We start from the raw sequence: 23,050 nt of genomic DNA, 5'->3' as shown, positions 1-23,050 counted from the left end.
TATATATATATATATATATACAGAGAGAGAGAGAGAGAGAGAGAAGGCAAATTATTGCGTTCGGTGTCCGGATTCATCCGGACACCAATCCGGTGTCGCCACATCACCAAAATGCACCGGGACCCAATGTATTTGGGTGGCGTGGCGTCACCGGATTGGATGTTCGGACATCCGGTGACCGGACGCAATAATTCGCCCAGAGAGAGAGAGGATAAACACTTACAAATTTAGTTGCTAGCCACTAAGAAAGATGAATATCAATTATATTAATTATTATTTGAAATATTATCAAGAATAAATTAATTATTTAATGAATATTATCACTAAACCATACATGAGAAGAAGTATCCTAACTTTAGATTTCGTTTGACACAGCTTTTTTACTGCTTCTTAAAATAACTTTTTAGTATACAAATTTTATTTGTTGTGCTAAAAAACTACTTTAAGAAGTAATAAAACAGCCGTCCCAAACGAAGCTTTAATCTCTAATATCTATACTTAAAATAAATCACAATTAGTTCACTCCTACTAATGCACTTATAAACTTCACAAAAAAGAAACTAAAACTCTTAAGCATTTATTATGGGTGTCCATATATGACATGACCCGAGCCAACTTGTTTAATAAACGAGATGGATTTGGGTTCAATTTTTAGACTCCGTCTTTTTATCGAATCAGATTCAGGTCGACAAGCCCACTAGAAAAAGACCCGACCCGTAGATTGCGAATTGAAAATTTTGATATCGTCTGAAAATTCAAGGTATAATTGTAATTCCATTTTGCTAAAATTATTTTGCTTATTGGCTGTCTTAGCTTGCCATACATTTTTTTTTTTTTGAGATATAAACCAGTTTTTGGGTTGGGTCAGATTAATCAGGTTAAGGGTAGGTTGAGTTTATGGCAAGGTTTTGGCCTGTTTATTAAACAGGTCATAGATGAGTTCAAAGCGGGTTGTTCTCAGGTCATATTCATTCCTTATCTGATAACCCATTTTGACACCTTTGACAGTTATGATCCTATAGTATTTAAATTTGAATTTTGAAATATAAAAAATTTGATATAATATATTATAAAGAAAGCGTGACCACAGAAATGGAATGGAGAAATCCCTAATCCGTCCCATGAAATGTGGTGATTTCCCTCCCAATCAATTTGTCTCCGGCTTCTGTTTGCCTCTCAAACTACGCTCCGTGGCCTTCCCTTCTCCCCAAAATCCTTCTTCTTCAATCCCGCCCTTTCATTCTTCTGGACTTGGCATTACTGATTCTGATTGGCGAAAGGCGAGCTGAAGAATAAGAATCCAAGAAAATGTTTGGGCTTTCCATGGAGCCGCGGCACGATTCCTCTGCTTTCCCGTTGGCCATCCGCGCTCGGCTCTCTACCGAGGACAGCGCAAGCGATGCTTCCTCCTTCTTCGCCGGTGACTCAGACGATAACTCCGGCATCGAGGAGTCGGGGGAGGAAGATGATGAGGATACCAAAGCGGACAATGTTGCCTTTCTTAGGCGGCCGTCGATGCCCATAGCCCGTGTCACTGAGGATGATGTAGATGATGATGTTCTTCAAGAGTTGCTGTTTGAGGATGATGATAATGAGGAGGAGGAGGTGGTGGAGGAGGGGGATGTGAATCCTAAGCTGGCAGTGGTGAAATTGGTTGAGGAGAGCTTGAATGCGGAAGTGGATGAGGGATTTGCCTTCGGAAGGGAGGAGAGTGGCTTGTTTGACGGAAACGAGGTGAAAGATAATAGCTTGGGTGATGATGGCCCTGCAAACGTATCAGAGGACGAGTTGCTGGTGCGGGAAGAGGAGAAGGGTAATGTTGAGGAGGTGGAGAGAATGATTGCTCCTATTGTTGATACTGTTGCTGATGAAGGTGGATTGGAGTTGAATGATGTGAAGGAGGAGATGGATGGCAGTAAGGTTGAAGATGATATGGGTTTCAGTCCCGTTGTTTGTGAGAAAATTGGAGCTGTTGGCTATGGGAATGCGAATAAGGGATTTAAACTGGAGTTGAAGAATTTGGTGGTTGAATCAAGTATCATAGATTCAGAAAAAAGCAATTTTGCTGGTGATATTGATTCCGCTCAAAATTCTGTCATGGAGGTGGTGCCGAGGGCATTGAGATCTGAAGCCGATCATGCTAACATGGTGATTCCAGAGGTTGAAGGAAACCCTATTGAGATTGTGAAGATTGAAGCATCTGGTGCTGTTACTTCTAACCAACACTGGAACGATGAGGCAGAACCAAAGTCCGCTGAAGCTGAATTTGGCGTTTGGGAGGACCTGGAAGAGGTGGCTTCTGATGCTATTGATCCCAAAAATTACTTTTTTGGTGAAAAGACGTTGGACACTAGTGAAGCTGAAGCTCATTCTAATGAATTCAAGGGATTTGAAGCGATTAAGGCTGTTGGTTTTAGCCATAGTCAAATCCTTGAGATGTCAAGTCTTCATGGTAGTGAAGCATCTGAACCAAAACATCCTGAAGTATGTGCTGTTAATATGGAAGCTGAGAAAGATAAGTATTTGTGTGAGAATGTTAATTCTGTGGTTTCTGAGAAAGGAAAGGATTCTTCTGGCAAGCTTCTTATTTCAACTGGTTCTGAGAATTCTCATGGGAGTAGTTCTCCAAGTAAGGATGTTTCTGCACAATTTTTAGAAAATTTTAATGAGAAGAATGATGAGTCTCGAGCTTTTGTTAAAGAAGTTTTCATAACCGAGAATTACAATGCCTGTGAGTCTTATTCTGATAACTTACCATCATCCTTTTATGCTTACGAAAAGGAAATGGAATCCAAATTTAATTCCTTTCTTGTTGCTCATCATGACAATTCAGCAGAAGAGGATGACCATGTGATTTCTGAATGGCCTGCAAGTTTAGCCATATCAGAGAACACAGAATCTGTGAAGCATATCCTAAAAGAGATGGAGGATAATTCTTCCCTTTCACATTCAGATTTTGAAACTTTACAAAGTTATTCACATAGTTTAGATGGTCAAACTATTTCTAATTCCGACAAGGAAGGGGAAACCGATGAGGATGGCAGTGCAAAAGAGCTCTTTGACACGTCTGCCCTGGCTGCACTCTTGAGAGCTTCTAATGCTGCTTTTTCTGGTAGAGCTGCTCACTTGACTTCTCAGGATACTTCTTCCATGAATGATATTAATGATGAAGAGAACACCTTATACTTGAAGTTAGAACAAATATGGGCAAAGTACCTGTGCCTTGTAGAGAAGCTGGGGTATTCTGCTAATGATGCTTTGCCTGATCATGTTCTTTATCGAATGGGCTTAATAAATCGGGCGAGATGTGGAAGAACAATCGGTGAAGAATTCAGACCTGAAATTGCTAAAAAGTTGGCCTTGAAGCTTGATGAGGGTAAGGATGATTTCTCCTTCTCATGTACTATTCTAGTTATTGGGAAGACAGGTGTTGGCAAGAGCGCTGCAATCAATTCCATCTTTGGTGAAGAAAGAGCTTTTACTGATCCATTCAAAGCTGCAACAACTTCAGTGAGAGAGATTTCTGGAGTGGTTGATGGGGTTCATATTCGCTTCATAGACACACCTGGGCTGTTAACTTCTATGAATGATCAAGGAGCAAACAGGAGGATTCTATCTGCAATAAAGAAGTATACTGGTAGATGTCCTCCTGATGTTGTTCTGTATGTCGATCGCTTGGACGCATATAATCGAGATTTCAATGAATTGCCTATGTTGCGAATGATTACTAATGTGTTAGGATCATCAATTTGGTTCAATGCCATTATTGCTCTCACGCATGGATCTTCGGTTTCTCCCGATGGATCCGACGGTTCTTCCTCGAGCTATGAAGGGTTTGTTCTTCAAAGATCTAAAGTGGTTCAACAATTGATTCGGCACGCAACCGAGGACACGAGCCTTGTGAATTTGGTGGCTCTTGTGGATAGTGATCCTTCTTGCAGGAGGAATATAGATGGAGAGAGCATACTTCCCAATGGTCTCAAGTGGAGGCCTTGGTTGCTTCTCTTATGCTACTCATCCAAAATACTATCAGAGCTTAATTCCCTTGTGAAGCTTGAGATTCCTTCACCAAAAAAGCTTTTCCCATTTCAATGGCCTTATCCCCTTCCTGTCTTTTTGTCATCCCTTCTGCATTCTAAAGTTCAGGGAGTTGATATTGACTTGGAAAACATGACAAAAGAAGTACTAGACTATGATAATGAACTCGATTAACTCCTGAAGAAATCTCAAGTTCAAAAGCTTACCAAAGCTCATGTTCAGCTCAAAAGATTGAAAAAGATGCAGGGAGAGAAAGGAGGTCAAAGTATTGATATTGCACGTCAGTTCCCTGTGTCTTTCGCTGTTCAGATCATGAAAGACAAAGAGGAGTTCACCATCCACCTAGATTCCTCCATTGAATCCAACCCACAGATTGGGAAGCAGATGGCTTACTCCATTCAGTCTGAGACCAGGTTCAGGAACTTGAAGAAGAAAACTGGACTTAAATTAGAAGAACAGATTAATCTTGGGAAGAAGCTTTGCCTGGTTGCCAGTAATGGCGTGGTTCGAGCACAAAGAAATATGTTTTGTGGAGTGGATTTGGAGGTCTGTTTCAGGGAAAAGGATTATCCTATTGGGCAAGCTCTTAATGCCTTTGGTCTATCTGTGATTAAATGGAGAGACTTTGCTGTGGGTGCTGATTTTCAGTCTGAGTTCTCCAACGGTCGGAATTCAAAGATGGCGCTTCGTGTTGGGCTTAACAATAGATGCAATGGGCAAATTTCTATCAAGACTAGCAACACTGAGCAGGTTCATATAGCCCTTCTGGGACTGTTTTCTCTTGTTTTGTCTGTTTGTAAGAGCAACTGGAATGGCCAAACTAAATAGGTTAAATACTTAAATAGATTTTATTTCCATTATGTTAGCCTTATAACAGCATAACAATTATACTTGTTACAAATGAAGATACCTTACATTTTCTGCTTCAATTATGTCTTCACAAGCTTTATTTTTAGTCGTATGTAATTAGAACTGTTGTTCTTACAAATTCCTGCTAAAAAAAAATCAAAGTTTTCATAGATATAACAAGTTTTCTGGTGATATGAGATAGGGGTGCAAACAAGTCGAGTCGAGCTTGAGTCCGGGGGTATTCGAGTCGAGCTCGACAACCAAATACCGAGCTCGAGCTTGAGCTCAAACTCGAGTCGAGCTCGAGCTCAAACTCTAGTCGAGCTCGAGCTCGACTCGTCTCACGCCAAGCGGCTCGTCGAGCTCCGTCCTGAGTAGGCTAGCAGCACGGGAGCTCCGTCATCCCGAGCTCCTTTGTCACGTCCACTGTCATCTCGAGCTCTGTCGTCAAGCAGCACGTGAGCTCAAGATTTTGTTTTCCTACCCAGCCCTCAATTCATTTTCCCGCCCGACCGAGCTCGAGATTTCGTTTTCCCGTCAGCAACGAAAGGTCACCTCCGCGAGCTGCTCGACGAGCTCACTAGTCGAGCGGAGGTTTGTTCGAGCTCGAGCTCGATAAGCCGTCGAGTTCGAAGTCGTGTTCAAGCTCAACTCGCAGGCTCAATAAGCTTGACTCGTCCAACCTGTTAACGAGTTGAGTCCTAGATGGCTCGTGGGTCAGCTTGACTCGGTTACACCTCTACATAAGATTAATTTTGCACTATTCTTTTTGCAGTATGCTACTGTCATATGTCTTTTCAGTTAAATGAAGCTTTGATCTCTTAAATGTTCTGCATTTGTTATAATAAACAATTTTCAAATGAGGCAAGACTGTAAGAGTCTTTTCTCTTTGATGCTTTCCTGTTAGTGAGTATGTCTTATGGTATTTTATTATATATATATATATATATATATATATAATCAATTGAGTGTCATAATTTTAAAAGATGGATGAATTATCAATAACAAAATATAATATAATCATTAATTGGGACAAATTGTGAGGGTATAATGGTCTAAAGAAATCCTTTTTGTTGCCGATGCTCTTATAGCTGTGCCTGTTTGGGTTCAGGTCACCTTCAAGCTAAGTTTCTTCGATATTATTTCACACTTGATTGCAAGCTCTCTCATATTCCAATTAAAAAAGAGAGAGAGAGAGAGGAAACCTTAGGCTTTAAAATAGTTATATTTTTTCACACCTAAGAAGATACATTGCCTTTATTTCATCATCCAAATTAAAAAAAAGGGAAATTATGACTTAATTTTTTTATTTAAAATGTTCTTTTTGAATTTAATTTGATTATCTCATATTAAAAAAAATATATTTATTATGTTATAAGTCCAAATCACTTGAACTATTATGTGCTCCATAATATTTTTCATAATTTTTTGTATGAAAATGTGTGATAAATCTCCCATAATATAATCATATTTAATAATTTATACACAAATATTTATAACTACAGCGAATGTTTTGGTTACTCCTAATTCTCTTCATCAAGAGTAAGTAATATTGGCAAATCATTCTTGTATGGAACCTCCACAATCATGAAGTGCAAGGACCTCCCTTATTTTCTCCATATTTTCATCTTAACCCATTTTCATGAAATTTGAGATTGTCAAAAATTGTAGGTTTAATATTTTAAGCTTAATTTAACATGTATGTCCTCTTGTTTTATTATGTAATTGTAGGTTGGAGTAGCTCCAATCAGTGGCGGAGCCAGAAATTTTATTTAGGGGGACCTAAATTAAAATAGTTTTGTTTGTCGTCTCATCTAAAATATGAGCACCCATGTCAAGGGATACTGTAATACCATCGTCGGCTACAATAGCAGCTTTACTTGGACGCGAAATAGGAATGAATTCTTTCCTTTTCTGGGCACTAGCTCCTCTTTCAAAGTTGAAAGGAGAATACCAATGCTGGACCGTAGAGGGTGAACCGTAAGTTGAGGAAAATCTGAAGTCAGCTGCTTTGAGGCATTTCCACAAACACCAGGACTGCAAGAACTTGTAGCTTTGGATTGCAGAGAGGAGGAAGAAGTGATTTCTACAGACGATTCCCTCCCTTGTCTTCACCGTGAAATCGCTGTGAGATTGGAGAGATTATTAGGTGCGGAGTGTGGACGGGAGAACCGTCCGCACAAGCACTATACTCAGCTAGGTATCGGCACTCGGTACCGCTGGGTACTCAGTACTTGTGCGGATAATGCATACTTACACCTAATAATTTTTCTTGAGATTGGCACATCTATAATACTATTGGCACAATATTCATCTTTACAATCATTTTTACATTATTTAGAAAGATATTTGTGTAAATTTAATAATTATGTATTTCATGTAATTCCTAGGTATAGTCAAGTTATAATTTTACATTGAAAATTTAATTTACCCACTCATTTTTGTTTATTTAATTAAAATATCAATTTGCTTCACTTCTATGTTATTATTTGTATCAATAAGTTAATTGATTACTAATACATATGAAAATTTAGCGTTCGTTTATAAAGTCGGTTATGAAATTGTTATATTAAAAATAGCTTAGGGTTTGTTTGAGAAATGTTTTTTAAAATAGTATTTTAGTTAAAAAATTTCTTGAATTAGAATTTTTTGTGCTAAAAAGTTGTTTTAGAAATCAACGAAAAAGCTGTCTCAAATAAGCCTTAGCTACTCTAATTTCAAAAAAAAGTTTTCCACCATAAAAAATAATGAAAAATAATAAGAAAATAATTGCCAAATAAAATTATGTCTTTGTTTGAGATAACTTTTTCACTGTTTTTTAAAATAATTTTTTAGTATAAAAATTTTTAGTTAAAAAAATTTTTGTACAAAAAAAATATTTTTAAAAATAGTTAAAAAAGACTATCTCAAACTAAACCTATAATTGCTATTTGAAAAAATAGAGATAAAACTACCCAAAATAGGCCATTAAATGCAATTTAATTTATATATAGTATCATAATTTCTAATTCATATACAAAATTATTCATATTAGTTTTTTAAAGAATCATATTTTAATATAATTTTGGCATTAAATTATTTTTTAAATAATATAAAATTTTAAATACCTAAGAATTATGTATATGTTTTTAATTCCTCCTATTTTGGCTTGTTTTATTAAGATTATGAAATACAAAAATACTGAAATATATTTACAAAGGGAATGGTAAAATTGTCATTTGGCGGGCAACCCTAGCCTTATATATTTGCTCGGCGGCTTCCTCACCCTAGTTCTGTATTCGCTTCTCCTCCTTAAGATCGAAGGCATTAATCGGCTGTTTCGGGAAGAACTCGATAAAAAATGGTAAGTTACGTCACTCTCGTTCTAACTATGTTCCGATCTAGGTTGTGGGGTTGGAACAACGCAGAAATTGTGCAATTGTGTGTGCCAGGAAACGGCATTTGTTTAGATCTTTCGCTTTTTTAAGCCTTAAGGACGCAAGATTCATTTTTTTTCTGGTTATACTGCGAATGCAAGATTTATTAATGTTTCTTCGTTGTTGCTTACAATTTCTCGTAATTGGTGTGGAAAGTTTAATGTTTGAGGGGGTTTGTAAGTTTTTCTTTCATCGTTTTTCTAATCATGGAATGTTAATTGAGTAATGGATTTGTAAATTTTTCATATATTAGATGCAGAGATGTCCAAAAGTTAGTTTTGTGTGTTGAATTTCGCTTAAAGGGTAAACTTTTGTGTCCACACTTCGCAGCCTCTGAATTTTACTCTTGGCCATTAGTGGCAGGATGCACCTCAAAACGGTTTTATTTTGCATTTCGATATCAGACAGAATGCCTAATTGGAGATACCTCTTCTATGTCCATGTAAGCCATTCTTATAGGGGTGTCAATTTCGGATCATGAGTCGGGTTCTGGTCGAACCCGTGACTGAACCCACACTATTCGGGTTCGGGTCAACCCGACCCGTTTTTGCAAACGGGTCGATTTTTTGGGCCCGACCGCTTCGGGTTCAGGTCAACCCGACCCGACCGTTTAGGGTTTAGGGACAATGCGTCGGGCGGTGTCGGCGACGTGACAGTCGGCGTTGCGCGGAACGGGGAAGCTGGCACGGGGCGGCAGGCGCGGGGCAGCAGGGCAGCTTGGTTTCCGGGTCATTCTCGAGTTCCCGGGTCAACCCGAACCCGGCTCGGTTTTGCAAACGGATCAGTTTTCAGGACCCGAACTCGACCCGCTTCGTGTTCGGGTCAACCCAAACCCGAAATTTTTTGGTCTGGTTTTAGGGTCGGGTCCAATGTTGACACCCCTACATTCTTATGGCATTGAGAGTACCTTGTATGGCCATCTTGCAAATGTTGGTACATTGCATGTCCATGTAAGGTGTTCATATTTTATTGCTAAATAAAATATGAATGAATATAATTATCTAAATATGGTGTATTTAAGCTTACTTGCTTCTAATTGAGATAAAAAGCAATTAAAATTGTTGTCTTTTTTGTAAATCTATCTAGCAGTTCAAAGTTTCCTTGCAAAAAAAGGCAATATTGAATGGGTAAAAATTTAGACTATGAATATCTTGAGTTAAATTTAGCTCATAATGTAATGCATTTTTTCTAAAATTCAGCTCATAATGCAATGCATTTTTTCTAAACTATATATTTTATCACTAAAATTTGGTACGGTGGTGGGAGTGATGAGATGTAGAGGTAGTTTGACAATCGAGATAGAGAAACAAGTAGTTTGTTGTACTTTATTTCTTAGATCCAAGTAGCAATAAGTAGGCCTAGAAATAAGATAGAATTTTGTTTTTTAGTCGAACCAAAAAATTTTATTTTGAAATCAAACCATTCATAGTAATCTAAATAACACTATGGGGTTGTTTGGTTTGATGAGAAATGAACGTAGGGTACAAAGAATGCAGTTTAAAGTAAAGTAGTATATTGAAAATACTTTTAAGTAGTTTGGTTGTAAAACTATGGGGTTGTTTGATTTGATGAGAAATGAATGTAGAGTACAAAGAATGTAGTTTAAAGTAAAAGTAGTATATTGAAAATACTTTTAAGTTCTTTGGTTGAATATACTACAAATGGAAGTGATCAACAGTCAAGGCGGCGGCAAACCAATATTGTTTTTACCCAGTCTTTGTATTTGAAAATTGCTCAAAACGGGTGAATTCCAAATATACTCAAAGTGAACTCGAGGATGATTTCCAAATGCACTCTCAAAATACATTGCTTTTGAAATGCATCTGTCCAAATGCTCAAATTTCAAAAATGCGATTACTTTACTCCCATACAAAAAACCGAACCATTATTTAATATATCAAATCAATTCAACCAAAGGTGTTCGGGTTGGTTTAATTTTTTTAGTTAAACCAGCTGATGCAAACTCCTACCATGAGATCTTAAATCTTGTTGCATAAATCTATTTGTATAACTTATATGTTTTATTCGGTTTATCATCTTTGTGAATAATCTGTTTATTTAACTTACTGGAATTTTTAAACATCTGCTGATAAAATGTTTATATGCCTAGAAATTGAACATCCTTTATTAATGCCTTTTAAAAAATTTTCTGTACATTTACCATTGGGATGTTCTTGATATGCAACAGGGGTTAGCATATGTTTTCTGGTAATATAATTCCAACATGACATGTGAAATATGTGTTAATTTTGTTGATATTCATTATTTCCTGTGGTGACTGTTGAGTTGCACTGGTTGAATGGATATTCTTACTTTTGATATTAAGTATGCTCTCTAATCTTTGTTATTTGTTTCCCTTGCAGGCTAGAGGATTGAAGAAGCATCTTAAGAGGCTCAATGCCCCCAAGCACTGGATGCTTGACAAGCTTGGTGGTGCTTTTGTAAGTTAGGAAAGCAATTTCTCATTCTATATTTATCTGTCACAGTTATCTTATTGGAGAATTGCATCATTGCATTATAGGCTCCAAAGCCATCTTCTGGCCCCCACAAAGCTCGGGAATGTTTGCCGTTGATCCTTATTTTGAGGAACAGATTGAAATATGCACTCACTTACCGCGAAGTCATTGCTATTTTGATGCAACGCCATGTGATGGTAGATGGGAAGGTCAGGACTGATAAGACCTATCCGTCCGGGTTTATGGGTATGTTAACTATGAACTTTACCTGAATATTTAGAATTGAATTCTTTATAGAGGGCACACATGTACTTGTAATGTTGTTATTAAATGCTTGTTGTGTTTTGTTGATTCTATCTGATTTTTCATTAATTACCTTTTTTAATGTAGATGTCATCCAAATCCCTAAAACCAATGAAAATTTTCGGCTTCTTTATGATACAAAGGGGCGCTTCCGGTTGCATTCAATTAGAGATGAAGAGGCGAAGGTATATTTATTTTCTTGTGATTGTGTAGCTATGGCTATTTGTTTTTGTCTAGACTTCAAAATCAGTGAGGGCGGAGGTCTAATCAATCAACTATGGTCACAACGATTCAATGAGAATTAACTCATCGTTCGTGAGGTAATTGCCACTAGGAACAGAGAAAGAGAGAGAGATAGAGATTCCTTCTCTCTTGCCGTATCCCTCACAATTAGCATATAAGAAAATCGTATCTCTCACAATGAGTATATAAGAAAATAATCTGCAAGAAATCAAAGTGCTCATACACGTCACAAATTACTTAATTAATTCAAGTTGATAAAAATCTGAAGTTGGCGCCCATTGGATGAGGACCTAGATCTAAACAAGGAAAAGACTGAAAATAGACTTGAGAAACCTAGGCGGTTCAATCTGACAACTTTGCACTTATCAACTCTCTTTCCAATGGTAAATCTACCCAATGACTATTGGTTTCCATCATCTTGCTCTTGTTTAGCTCTCTTCTGCTTCTTCCTGTGTCGACCCAACACTTGGTGAGATAGCAACTGTGAGAAATTTTTAAAGGGAAACATGCAAGTGTAACTATAGATTTAATGTCATTCATAAGGTGGCAAAGCCAATGGTAAACATGGCAACTAAGTAATAAAATATGATAATTTTAAATCTCAAATAGTTGTAGTGTGACAAACATCATTCCTTGGAGTGTTTTTACACTTGCAGTATATTTCATCTCATGCTTATTAAGCCAACACCATCTTATATAGTCATTTAATGCGATCAAACTATAAATTTCATGCATAAAATGGTTGTGGCTCTAAGCTGTTGGTAAAATGAATATTTTGAGATCCCAACTAAAAGGTTTTTTTGTATGGAAGCTACGATAAAGGTTTCATGGATCCGACCTTAGGTGGACATAGGAATGTTTGGTGTTAGTTGCTTGTTATGAGTTGTCAATCTCCACAGCTTTGAGCAAGTACTTCAATAACTTTTCTTAATGGGCTCTTAAGCCACATTTTATGGAAAAAAATGGAAAGACAACTGTTGGCATGCTCAACTAGTGCCCCAGAGAAGCCAGACCTTACTATAGTTGTTCTTTTCCTGATGGCTTTTGACACCATTCATCCACTTTTCTCACATTTTCTTTTATTCTGATAGCATGCTTTATGCATGTTCTCTATTGACTTTGTTTGATGTGTTCAAGAGTGAATGGGACACATCATGTGGCTAGACTTTGCCAATCACCACGTCACTTTTTTGCTCGGTACCGGGTGATATGGCGTGTTATGATTGGTCTCTGGACCGTTCGGTATCCACACAAAATAATTTCTCCTACTTATAGCTATGACATAAATTTTATGCCAAATATATCTATTAACAGACATGGAAGCAAATTTGAAAAGCTAAATCCAAAAGGATATTGGTGATGTGATTGTAGTAGTTAGCATGTTGGTAATTTGAATAATTTAGCATTCCCCAACTATTTCTAATATAATTTATGAACATTCATTCTCCATTTATTTTTATTTATTGTTGCATTATGTGGTAACTCTATGTTGTGCAAATATATTTTATACAATTTTTAATCATGATATCTATGTTGTCTAGTTCAATTTGTAATGAGGGTTTTTCTTGTTGCCCAACAGTAATACTAGTATAGTCGGTCTTATTGTTTACAATTTTGTTTTGCTAGAATATTTACCTTTAACCCTTCTTTATCCTCTCTTGATGTAGTTCTCTTTGAGATATTTCCGCATTTTTTATAATTCTAACTTTATCTTTTAGAAGGTTTAGGATTCGTTTGGAAAAATTATTCTGTGCGGATGCCGAATTTCGTCTGAAGATCAACCAGAATATGTCACATCACCCCTTGCTTGGTACCGCAGATCGGTACTGCTGACGTGGCGCATTCTGGTTGGTCTCCAGATGGCGTTATGTGTCCGGTCTCCGCACAGAATAATTTCTTCTTCGTTTAAGACAATTTTCTTACTGCTTTATGAATCAATTTTTTAGTACAAAAATTTCAAATTAAAAAAAAAAAAATTATACTAAGAAACTACTTTTTAGCTAGCTAACAAAACAGTTGACACTGCTTCATATTTTATGTCTCTAGCTTTTTGTATTCTCTCTCCTTTGGTCCTAATTGATGTTTGTTCATACTTGTTGGCCATGCTAACTGATGTTGAATAGCTGTGAAATATGAAGCGAGCTCAATACATTGAAAGATGAACATCTAGCATGTTTAATCTGTTTAATTAGCTGGAGCTGAATTTCTCCTTCTCACCCAATACGATATTATTCTCCATAATCATCTGTATCTTAGTTTTTCTTACTGTGGCTTATATATCCTCTTACCCCCTTCCAGTTCAAGCTTTGCAAAGTTCGTTCTGTACAGTTTGGACAGAAAGGTATCCCTCACCTGAACACCTACGACGGCCGAACAATCCGATATCCCGACCCTCTGATCAAAGCGAACGACTCAATAAAGCTCGATCTGGAGGCGAACAAGATCGTCGACTTCATCAAATTCGACGTCGGAAATGTCGTGATGGTCACCGGCGGCCGGAACAGGGGCCGTGTCGGGGTGATCAAGAACAGGGAAAAGCACAAGGGGACCTTTGAGACCATCCACATCCAGGATGCTTCAGGCCATGAATTCGCGACCCGGCTCGCGAATGTCTTCACCATTGGCAAGGGAACAAAGCCTTGGGTTTCTCTTCCTAAAGGTAAGGGCATCAAGCTCTCCATAATTGAGGAGGCCAGGAAACGCCTTGCTGCAGCTTCAGCTGCTACAGCCTGATTTTTAGGAATTTTTATTCCGTCTGATGTAGCTCTACGTCATTAGCTAATAATATATAGCCACGTGCTCTTACTCTTTACTACACGGCCCGACGACCCGACTTGGACCGAATCCGGGATTACATGTTCGCGTATTTACTCGGTATTGCTAGGTATTGCTTGGCAATAACGATAAATACCGCTCTATGAAGACCAATACCGAGTAATACCTAAAAGAACTCGGTATAACGGTATTGATCTTCACAGAATGATATTTTTCTTTTTTATCGAGCAAAATCGACCAATACCTAGTAATACCGAGCAATATGCAAACTCTCGGGTCCCTTCCGGGTCGGTTTGTCGGGCCGTGCGGTAAAGAGGAAGAGCACGTGACGACATATTATTGGCTACCTGACGTAGAGCTATATCAAGTAACCTGACGGAATAAAAATTTGATTTTTAGAGATTTTATTGAACAAAGTTGCTTGTGATTTATTTATGAAGTGAGAACAACTAAATTCAAATGCTTTGGATCTGAAAGGATTTGTTAATTATCACATGCCAATTTATTTGTTTGCAGCTTTATTTTTTTCAGTTTCTTGCAAGATTTGTTTGTAAATATCAAACAAAGTTTGAAAAAAAGAGGATGAAATTGCAATATCTATTGGATTTTTAAAAACAATTTATATTTAATTATATTTTATCATCATCATAAGCATTAGGTGGAGTGTGTTATTTTTTCAAAATTTTAACAGTATATTTTAAGATTTCTGGTTTATTACAAAAAAATAAGAATAAAAAAAGAATTTTTTTTTAGTTTTAATTTTAATATGTAACAGATGTTTTTTAATATTTTTAAATTAATTAAATTTGTATATATTTCTTTTTTTATCTATGAGGATGCTTTATTTTTCTCCTCTATAAAATGCCGCAATAGTTAGCCGAAGAACATGAAATATAAGCAAGGGAGAGAAAAAAACAAAGCACTAAAGTTTTATTTTTATTATTATCTTTTTATTAAACAAAGTTTTAAATTTGAAAAAACTCTTGTATTTTTTTTTTCATTAAATCAAATACATGAGGTAGAGAGAGAGAAGGGGTTTGGGGAGTTAAGTAGAATGGGGGAGAGAGAGAGGAGCAATTATTACATCCGGTGTTCGAATGCGGTTAGAGACCAATAATTAATATTTGGACGCTTCAAAACATTAATTAGAGGATTAAATAATCTCTAAATATGAGATGCTTATAGTTGAATCGAGCAGCTAGACAAACTCAACGAGCCCAAGATCGCTTAATCTTGTCATCGTTCGGGCACAAAAAATGATTGATAAATGCTCTATGATCTAGGAAATCGATATGACCATCTGATGGAGCACTCTAAATTTGCCCCAAATTTTTTCTATATACAGGGTGTGCCACTCTCACAAATATAAAAATAAACACACTCTCTACATGAAGGGGGCTTGGGCTTGGACCTTTGGCCCCAATTGGAGAGAGGGAGAGCTATGAGGCTTTAAGGATTTACAGCTCCACCTAAGCACCGCCACTGATGAACTTCCATCAACCGACTTTGGACCTTAGCGCAGTCACCGACCGCCGTCTAACCACCACCCAGCCGCTAGACTTCATCTTGACCATCGTCGGACCACCACTTGACCATCGTTCGTCGTTGGACCACCGTTGGTTGCTGACTACGCTCCATCCGACTACGGTCCCTCCGATCACCATCGTCAGCTGACTAGAATCCCTTCGACCATCATCGTCCCCGACCATGATCCGTCCAATCACTATTACCCGTCGACTTACGACCACCGATGACTGTCTGTTAGACCATCATCGCCAGCCAACTACAATCTCTCAGGCCTCTGTCACCCAACGACTAAGGTCCCTCTGACCACCGTCGCCCGCCGACTATGATTCCTCCGACCTCCGTCATCTGCCCGCAGGCTATTTCTCATCATTTTTTATTTTCTAAAAAGTCGAAGAACTGTTTAACAATTCTTAGAATACATAATTTGGTTTTACTTTTTGCTTCTTTTAAAATTAATTTTTAAATGTGCTCATTCACTAAATCAAAACTATAACATTTATAATTTGATCTTTGAAGAATTTATTTATTTTTAATTTTTTTAATAATAACGTTTCTTTTACTTAATTAAATTTTAAGCATACTCCTTTTTAAAAATTTCTACTAAATCCACAGCTAAATTATTACATGCAGATCAGTTGTTAGAAAATCAATTAGAATGCATCACATCAATTGGATGGCCTCCGCAGCTAATAATTTCTCCCGTACGTAAAGAGAAATTATTAGGTGCGGAGTGTAGACGGGGAGAACCGTCTCCACACTAGTATAAAATCCAACTATGTACCGTTCGGTACCGCTGGATACTACTAGGTACCGCTTGGTACCCTATATCTGTGCAGACGGTGCTCTCTCCGTCTACACTCCACACCTAATAATTATTCGTACATAAGTAGGTGGCCGTTGGCCTAGGGGAAAAAAAAAACAAAAACAAAAAAACAAAAACAAAAAAAAATTGAATTTGATGATTTATGGCTGAGAATCTCCGCCATTCGGATTCTTGTGCTTACCAAATCTCAGTTTCAGTCGTTCCTAGGCTCTGAAAAGGACGAAGAGAAATGGCCGTGGCCGACGCCGCCGTGCCGCTCCTACCCTCCCACTCAGGCGACATAACCGGCAATTCGCCGCAATCCAAAGAACCCTCTTTTTGTAGAAATTAATGCTCCTTCAAGAGTAGAGAATGGATCGTGGAAACAGCACAGAGAAAAGAGAATCTTGAAATGATTTTTATTATCGTTTATTCTAAGCACAGCAGGTGTATATATAGGAAATTTCCGTGGTTACATATAAGGCAATATAGAGAGCTATATCCTATTCTTCACCGGTCTTGATATTGTGCTCTAATACTTTTAACAAAAAGAACACTGCCATCAACTCCATCAACGACGCGATCGAACGCTATATGGATGCTGCCGCCAGGCCCACCCATCTTCTTCTCGCTGCTCTCGCCGCCTTCGCGTGGATCTTTGACGCCCATCAGACTTTCATCAGTATCTTCTCCGACGCCTCGCCGCCATGGAACTGCACCTCCTCCGCCTGCTCCCCCTCTTCCACTCCCTGTAATTTTCCCTCCTCCTCTTGGTCTTATTTCTTACCCAGCCACATCTCCACCATCTCCGACTTCTCCCTCTACTGCACCTCCCCTGTTCTCGTCGGCCTCCCAGCATCCTCCTTCTTCGCCGGTTGTCTATTCGGCGGCCTCCTTCTCGCCACCATCGCCGATTCCCAACTTGGCCGCAAAAACACTCTCGTCCTCACCACCCTTTCCATGTCCATAGCGTCCGTTCTCACCGCCTTCTCTCCCAACTTCGCCGCTTACACCGTCTTCCGCTTCGTCTCCGGCTTCGCCCGCGCCAACATCAGCACCTCCGCCTTCGTCCTCTCCTCCGAACTCGTCCCCCGCCGCCACCGCGACCAAATCACCATTCTCAACTTCTTCTTCTACTCCATCGGATTTCTTTCCCTCCCCGCCATTGCTTTCCTGAACAAAACCTCATCTTGGAGATCCCTCTACCTCTACACCTCAATTCCCTGCTTTTTCTACAGCATCATCCTCCATTTCTCGATGAAAGAATCCCCTCGTTGGCTTCTAATAAAAGGAAGAACAGAAGAAGCCATCGAAACACTTAAAAATCTCACCTTCATGGAGAAACAGAGCTTCTCCGATCTGACAGAAATCGAAAACATAGCGGCAGCGGCCGCGACGGCGGCGGAAAACAATATCTTCTCTGCGGTGAGGATTCTATTGGAGAAGCGATGGGCGGTCCGGCGGCTGGCGGCTATTTCGGCTGTGAGCTTCGGCGTCGGCATAGTTTACTATGGCATGCCGTTAAGCCTCGGTAACCTTACCGCCAACCTTTACCTAAGCACGGCGCTGAACGCCGTCGCCGAGCTGCCTTCATCGCTGGCCGCATTCTTGATTGCCCGGTGGATGAATAGGCGGAGCTCGATGGTGGCGTTCACCATGGTAAGCGGAATCTGTAGCCTTGTCTGTACGGTAATGACAGGCGGTGGATGGGTCGAGATGGTGGCGGAGTTGGGATCTTTCGTCGCGGCTTGTACGGCGTTCGACTTGATGATTATATATAGTGCAGAGTTGTTTCCGACTAGCGTCAGAAACTCGGCGATAGCGGTTTTGAGACAGGTGGTGGTGATCGGCGGAACTGTGGCGCCGGTGATGGTGGCTGCGGGGCGGCGGAGGAAGTTTCTTTCTTTTGGGCTGTTTGGTATTATAATATTCTTCGGCGGATTGTTCGCCGGTTTCTTGCCGGAGACGAAGGGGTGTGGGATCAGTGATACGATGTGATAAGCTAAAAAGATAAGCTCTATGTCTTATGTGTATAAGTCGGCTCACATATATATGTTGATCCCCACTATCGCTGCCATGGCAGTATTCACTTTTTCTGCTCACCGTTGGATCACTGCTGTTTGATCTCAACCAGTGCTTTTGTAACCAACTCAGCTACTTAAGCTGAGCACTGTAGCAACTGCTCTTTATGGAAGAAGATGAAGCTCTCGGGTTATCTAACATGGCTGTTAATTGGTTTACTGCTAACCCCCTCTTCTTCTTCCTCTTTGTTATTGTCTAACTCTGTTTCAGGTTCAGCGCTTCTGATCTAACATGGTATCAGAGCGGTAGGTTCTAAATCCTGCTCTCTGTAAAAAAAAAAATGGCGGAAGCTTCATCTACAGCAATGGCGGAATCTGGCTCAAGTGAGCCATCTAAGGAAATTCTTATTCCACCTCAACTGAAGTTCTTCATGGCCAATGTGAAGTCCATGGTCACCGTTCAGCTTACGACGGAGAATCATTTGATCTGGAAGTCTCAGCTTTTGAAGTTGTTTACTGCTAACAACTTCGACGGCTATCTCACCGGAGAAATTCCTCCGCCGGTAAAATATATACTGGATTCCAGTGGAAACAGTAAAATTAATCCTCTGTACTCAACTTGGCTACTCATAGATCAACATCTTGCATCTGCTATCTACTCCACCGTCTCAGCCTCTCTCTTACCGTATATATTGAACATTGAATCCTCTTATGAAATCTGGTTGACGATTGAACGCCGGTTACAGTCATCACCCTATTTGCCCCTGATCTCACACCTATTTACGAGCTATACCACTCCATAAAATCTATAAATAGACCCCTCATTTCTCATGAGAAGGGACCGAAGCAAGAAGAAGAGAAGAAAAGGAGAAGAAGAGAAGAGAATGATAGGAGGGAATAACTAAGAAGAAGAGAAGAAAAGGAGAAGAAGAGAAGAGAATGATAGGAGGGAATAACTCCTCCTCGACTACTGCCGGAGTTCTGCCCGACGCCAGAGTGACGTCGGAATTCTACTCAACTTCGGAGTGACGCTAAAACTCTGTTGAACTTTTTAACTGAATCTCAATTTAGAAGAGATTCATTGTAATCTAATCGTCCTAACTCTATGGACGAGTCAGCTTCTTATATTTCAAATAAAACACTAGTTGAACTATTTCAACTAGGCAATGCCCATGGTTTTTTCCATTTCAGGGTTTCCACGTAAAAATCTTGATATTTCCATTTCTTTTATGTTTGTGTGCTGGATATTCGTGCAACGATGAGGCGGAAATCTCCTAACTCTATCGCCGCGTATATTCTAGCCCGCAACACTAATAATTTTAAATCCCATCTTAATATTTTACGCATCTTTATATCCTGACATAATTATTTTTTAAATTTGTTAGCTAGTTAGAATTATTACACATGTCTGATAAAATATAAAAAAATGTGTTAGAATTTTTTTATAAAAATTATTAAATTATATATATATACATTATCTTGCCAATTTTATAAGATAAAAACATTAATGGGGTTAAGATAAGAAGCACCTTCTCAACCAACTAAAGTATGTTGTTCAAGTTTGTGCCATACAAAAAATTATTACGTGTGGAAAAATTATATTCGAACTCCGCGCACAATTATCTCTAATATTCATAAACATCCTGTGAGTGGAGAAATTATTATGTGTGGTAATCGGATCATCTTGAGGCGAATTAGGACGTGCCACGTCACCCAGTATACAGTGTTACACGACAAAAAAGTGATGTGGCGCGTCCTGATTCGCCTCCGGATGGACTAAAAAACTATCTTTAAAGCTTTAATTATTTAAAAATTGGATGAATATAAATGCATATGAGAGCTGTTCAAAAATTGGATGAATATAGAAAATAAAATCTATACAATTAGATAATATAATAATATATGATAGTAATATTTTGTTTATGAATATATGTAATAATATCTTGTTATATAAATATAAATTAATTCTAAATACTTTTATAAATTAAATAAATCATTACATTGCGCATAAAATTTTGATTCAAATATGTTTTGATATATTAAGAAATTAAATCAAAATTAATAAATTTATAAGGAAAATAAATTTTTAGGACTAGATTGGGAAATATTTAATTTTGCTCGAATCTTATTTAATTTTTTTACAAAAAAGTTAATTAATTGAGTGTTAAATGTGCAAAATAATAAGCATAGCCTTAATCTTGCTTTAAGTTTTAACATCATATCAATACCTAATCGAACTTTTTATTGAGCCTTAGGTTTTGTTTGGGACGTCTTTCGTCTTTCTTCTTGCTTTCTAAAATAGCTTTTTAGTACAAAAGTTTCTTAAATGAAAACTTTTATACTAAAAAAACTGTTTTAAAGAGCAGTAAGAAAGCCACCCAAACGAAGTCTTAACCAAGCTTCTGTTTAATAACCGAGTATTTATGAAACTGTTTAAGCTTATTCGATTAGTTAATCAAACATAAACGAGCTTTTAATCACCTGACCTATGAGTATCGTATGATCTCGTCGATCGCTCGGTTCATTTACAACCTTATATAACCAACCAAATAATTAAAAAGAAAAAAGAAAAAATATGATATAGTTAGCTCATACTATATTTAAATTACCCTAATATAAAAAAACCTAATATCCTAATTTATTTAACATATTTGAAATTCACTCTTAATAAAATTTTTAACAAATTTTCAATGGTAATCATGGCCCGGCATTCCTCGCCGCTATCTCTTTGATTTCTTCCTCCTCCATCGTATCACTGATTCCACACCCCTTCGTTTCCGGTAAGAAACCGGCGAACAATCCGGCGAACAATATCACAGCACCGAACACCCCAAAAGACAGAAACCTCCTCTGCCTGCCCATCGCCACCATCACCGGCGCCACAGCACCGCCGAGCACTATCACCAGTCTCACCACCGCTATCGCCGAGTTCCTCACGCAAGTCGGAAACAACTCCACGCTATATATAATCAACACATTGCACGCCGTACACGCCGCAAAGAACGATGCCAACTCCACCGCCATTTCCGACCATCCACCGCCCGCCATTAAAGTACAGATAATGCTACAGATTCCACTCACCGTTGTGAACGCCACCATCGAGCTCCGCCTTTTCATCCACCGGGCAATCAAGAATGCGGCCAGCGATGATGGCAGCTCGGCGACGGCGTTCAGCGCCGTGCTGAGGTAAAGATCGGCGCTAAGGTTACCGAGATTTAGCGGCATGCCGTAGTAAACCATGCCGACGCCGAAGCTCACCGCTGTAATCGCTGCCAGCCGCCGGACTGCCCATCGCTTCCCACATAGAATACTCGCTGCCGAGAAGATATTGTTTTCCGCCGCCCCTGTGATTTCGATCTCTTTCAAATCGGAGAAGCTCTGCTTCTCGCAAAAGGTGAGATTTTTAAGTGTTTCTATGGCTTCTTCCGCTCTTCCTTTTACTAGAAGCCAGCGAGGGGATTCTTTCATTGAGAAATGGACGATGATGCTGTAGAAAAAACATGGGATTGAAGTGTAGAGGTAGAGGGATCTCCAAGATGAGGTTTTGTTTACGAAAGCAATGGCGGGTAGGGAGAGGAAGCCGATCGATGGTGTAAAAGAAGAAGTTGAGGATGCTGATTAGGTCGCGGCGGCGGCGAGGGACGAGTTCGGAGGAGAGGATGAACGCGCAGGTGCCGATGTTGGCTCGGGCGAAGCCGGAGACGAAGCGGAGGGTGGCGTAAACGGCGACGTTGGGGGAGAAGGCGGTGAGAGCCGAGGCTATGGACATGAAAAGGGTGGTTAGTACGAGGGTTTTTTTGCGGCCGAGTTGGGAATCAGCGATGGTTGCGAGGAGGAGACCGCCGAAGAGACAGCCGCCGAAGAAGGCGGAGGCGGGGAGGCCGAGGAGAACAGGGGAGGCGCAGTAGAGGGAGAAGTCGGACATGGTGGAGACGTGTCGGGGAAGGGAATAGGACCAGGAGGAGTAGGGAAAATTACAGGGAGTGATGGAGGTAGTGCACGCGGAGGTGGTGCAGTGCCATGGCGGCGAGGCGTCCGAGAAGATGCTTATGAAAGCTTGCTGGGCGTCGAAGAACCATGCAAAGGCGGCGAGAGTAGGGAGAAGGAGATGAGTGGGGCCGGCGGCGGCATCCATATATCGTTCGATAGCGTCGTTGATGAAGTTGGCCGGAGTCTTCTTCTTATTAAAAGAAGGTTCGCTGGATTCCTGCGAGATTCCTGTTCTATCACCGGAGTTGGAGGGTAGCAGTGGCGCGGCGCCATCGGCCATGTCTCAGTCGCTTTTTCTCAGCGCAGGGGAATCGAAAGTAGATTTTTTTTACGAACAGCAATTATTATGAACAAAAATACTTTGTGGGCTCATCAAATTCAGTTGCTGAATTTATTTTAAATAATTATATTTGAATGGTTTTAAATGTTCTTAACATATTATATATGTTAGTGCTAATCGCGTGTATTTATTTAACTCTAACCTTTAATGATGTTGACAAATGTATTTAATGTGTTAGTGAAAAAAAAATAAAAAAAATAAAAAAAAAATAAAAAAATAAAAAAAAAATAAAAAAAATGTGTTAGTGCTAAAGGCGTGTATAAATTTTTTTGGAATCAATGGAAAAATAG

General features: G+C 39.1%; 4 protein-coding genes across 4 annotated transcripts; 3 read left to right on the top strand and 1 right to left on the bottom strand.

Annotated features, from left to right (window-relative positions):
- Nucleotides 1-1,101: 1,101 nt before the first annotated feature.
- On the top strand, nucleotides 1,102-4,960 carry LOC110113157 (translocase of chloroplast 159, chloroplastic-like). Its single transcript, XM_020845605.2, has 2 exons — nucleotides 1,102-2,731; nucleotides 2,834-4,960. Exons 1-2 carry the CDS (start codon nucleotides 1,309-1,311, stop codon nucleotides 4,210-4,212), a joined length of 2,802 nt encoding a protein of 933 aa, XP_020701264.1. The 5' UTR covers nucleotides 1,102-1,308; the 3' UTR covers nucleotides 4,213-4,960.
- A 3,132-nt stretch (nucleotides 4,961-8,092) lies between these two features.
- On the top strand, nucleotides 8,093-14,193 carry LOC110113144 (40S ribosomal protein S4-3-like). Its single transcript, XM_020845582.2, has 5 exons — nucleotides 8,093-8,230; nucleotides 10,667-10,744; nucleotides 10,825-11,005; nucleotides 11,150-11,247; nucleotides 13,604-14,193. The coding sequence occupies exons 1-5, from the start codon at nucleotides 8,228-8,230 to the stop codon at nucleotides 14,036-14,038; spliced, it is 795 nt and encodes a 264-aa protein (XP_020701241.1). The 5' UTR covers nucleotides 8,093-8,227; the 3' UTR covers nucleotides 14,039-14,193.
- Nucleotides 14,194-16,580: 2,387 nt separating this feature from the next.
- On the top strand, nucleotides 16,581-18,407 carry LOC110113140 (organic cation/carnitine transporter 2-like). The gene is made up of 2 exons (XM_028697103.1): nucleotides 16,581-16,745; nucleotides 16,949-18,407. Exons 1-2 carry the CDS (start codon nucleotides 16,660-16,662, stop codon nucleotides 18,405-18,407), a joined length of 1,545 nt encoding a protein of 514 aa, XP_028552936.1. The 5' UTR covers nucleotides 16,581-16,659.
- Nucleotides 18,408-21,127: 2,720 nt separating this feature from the next.
- Nucleotides 21,128-22,700, bottom strand: LOC110113142 (organic cation/carnitine transporter 2-like). The gene is made up of 2 exons (XM_020845580.1): nucleotides 21,983-22,700; nucleotides 21,128-21,891 (listed from the first exon to the last, which is right to left on the bottom strand). Exons 1-2 carry the CDS (start codon nucleotides 22,698-22,700, stop codon nucleotides 21,128-21,130), a joined length of 1,482 nt encoding a protein of 493 aa, XP_020701239.1.
- Between the last annotated feature and the right edge of the window lie 350 nt (nucleotides 22,701-23,050).

The sequence above is a fragment of the Dendrobium catenatum genome, unplaced genomic scaffold (assembly GCF_001605985.2).
Source record: "Dendrobium catenatum unplaced genomic scaffold, ASM160598v2 fragScaff_scaffold_875, whole genome shotgun sequence".
NCBI classification, from domain to species: Eukaryota; Viridiplantae; Streptophyta; class Magnoliopsida; order Asparagales; family Orchidaceae; genus Dendrobium; species Dendrobium catenatum.
Note: the sequence above shows the minus strand (reverse complement) of the source record. Positions and strands in the feature narration are given on the sequence as shown.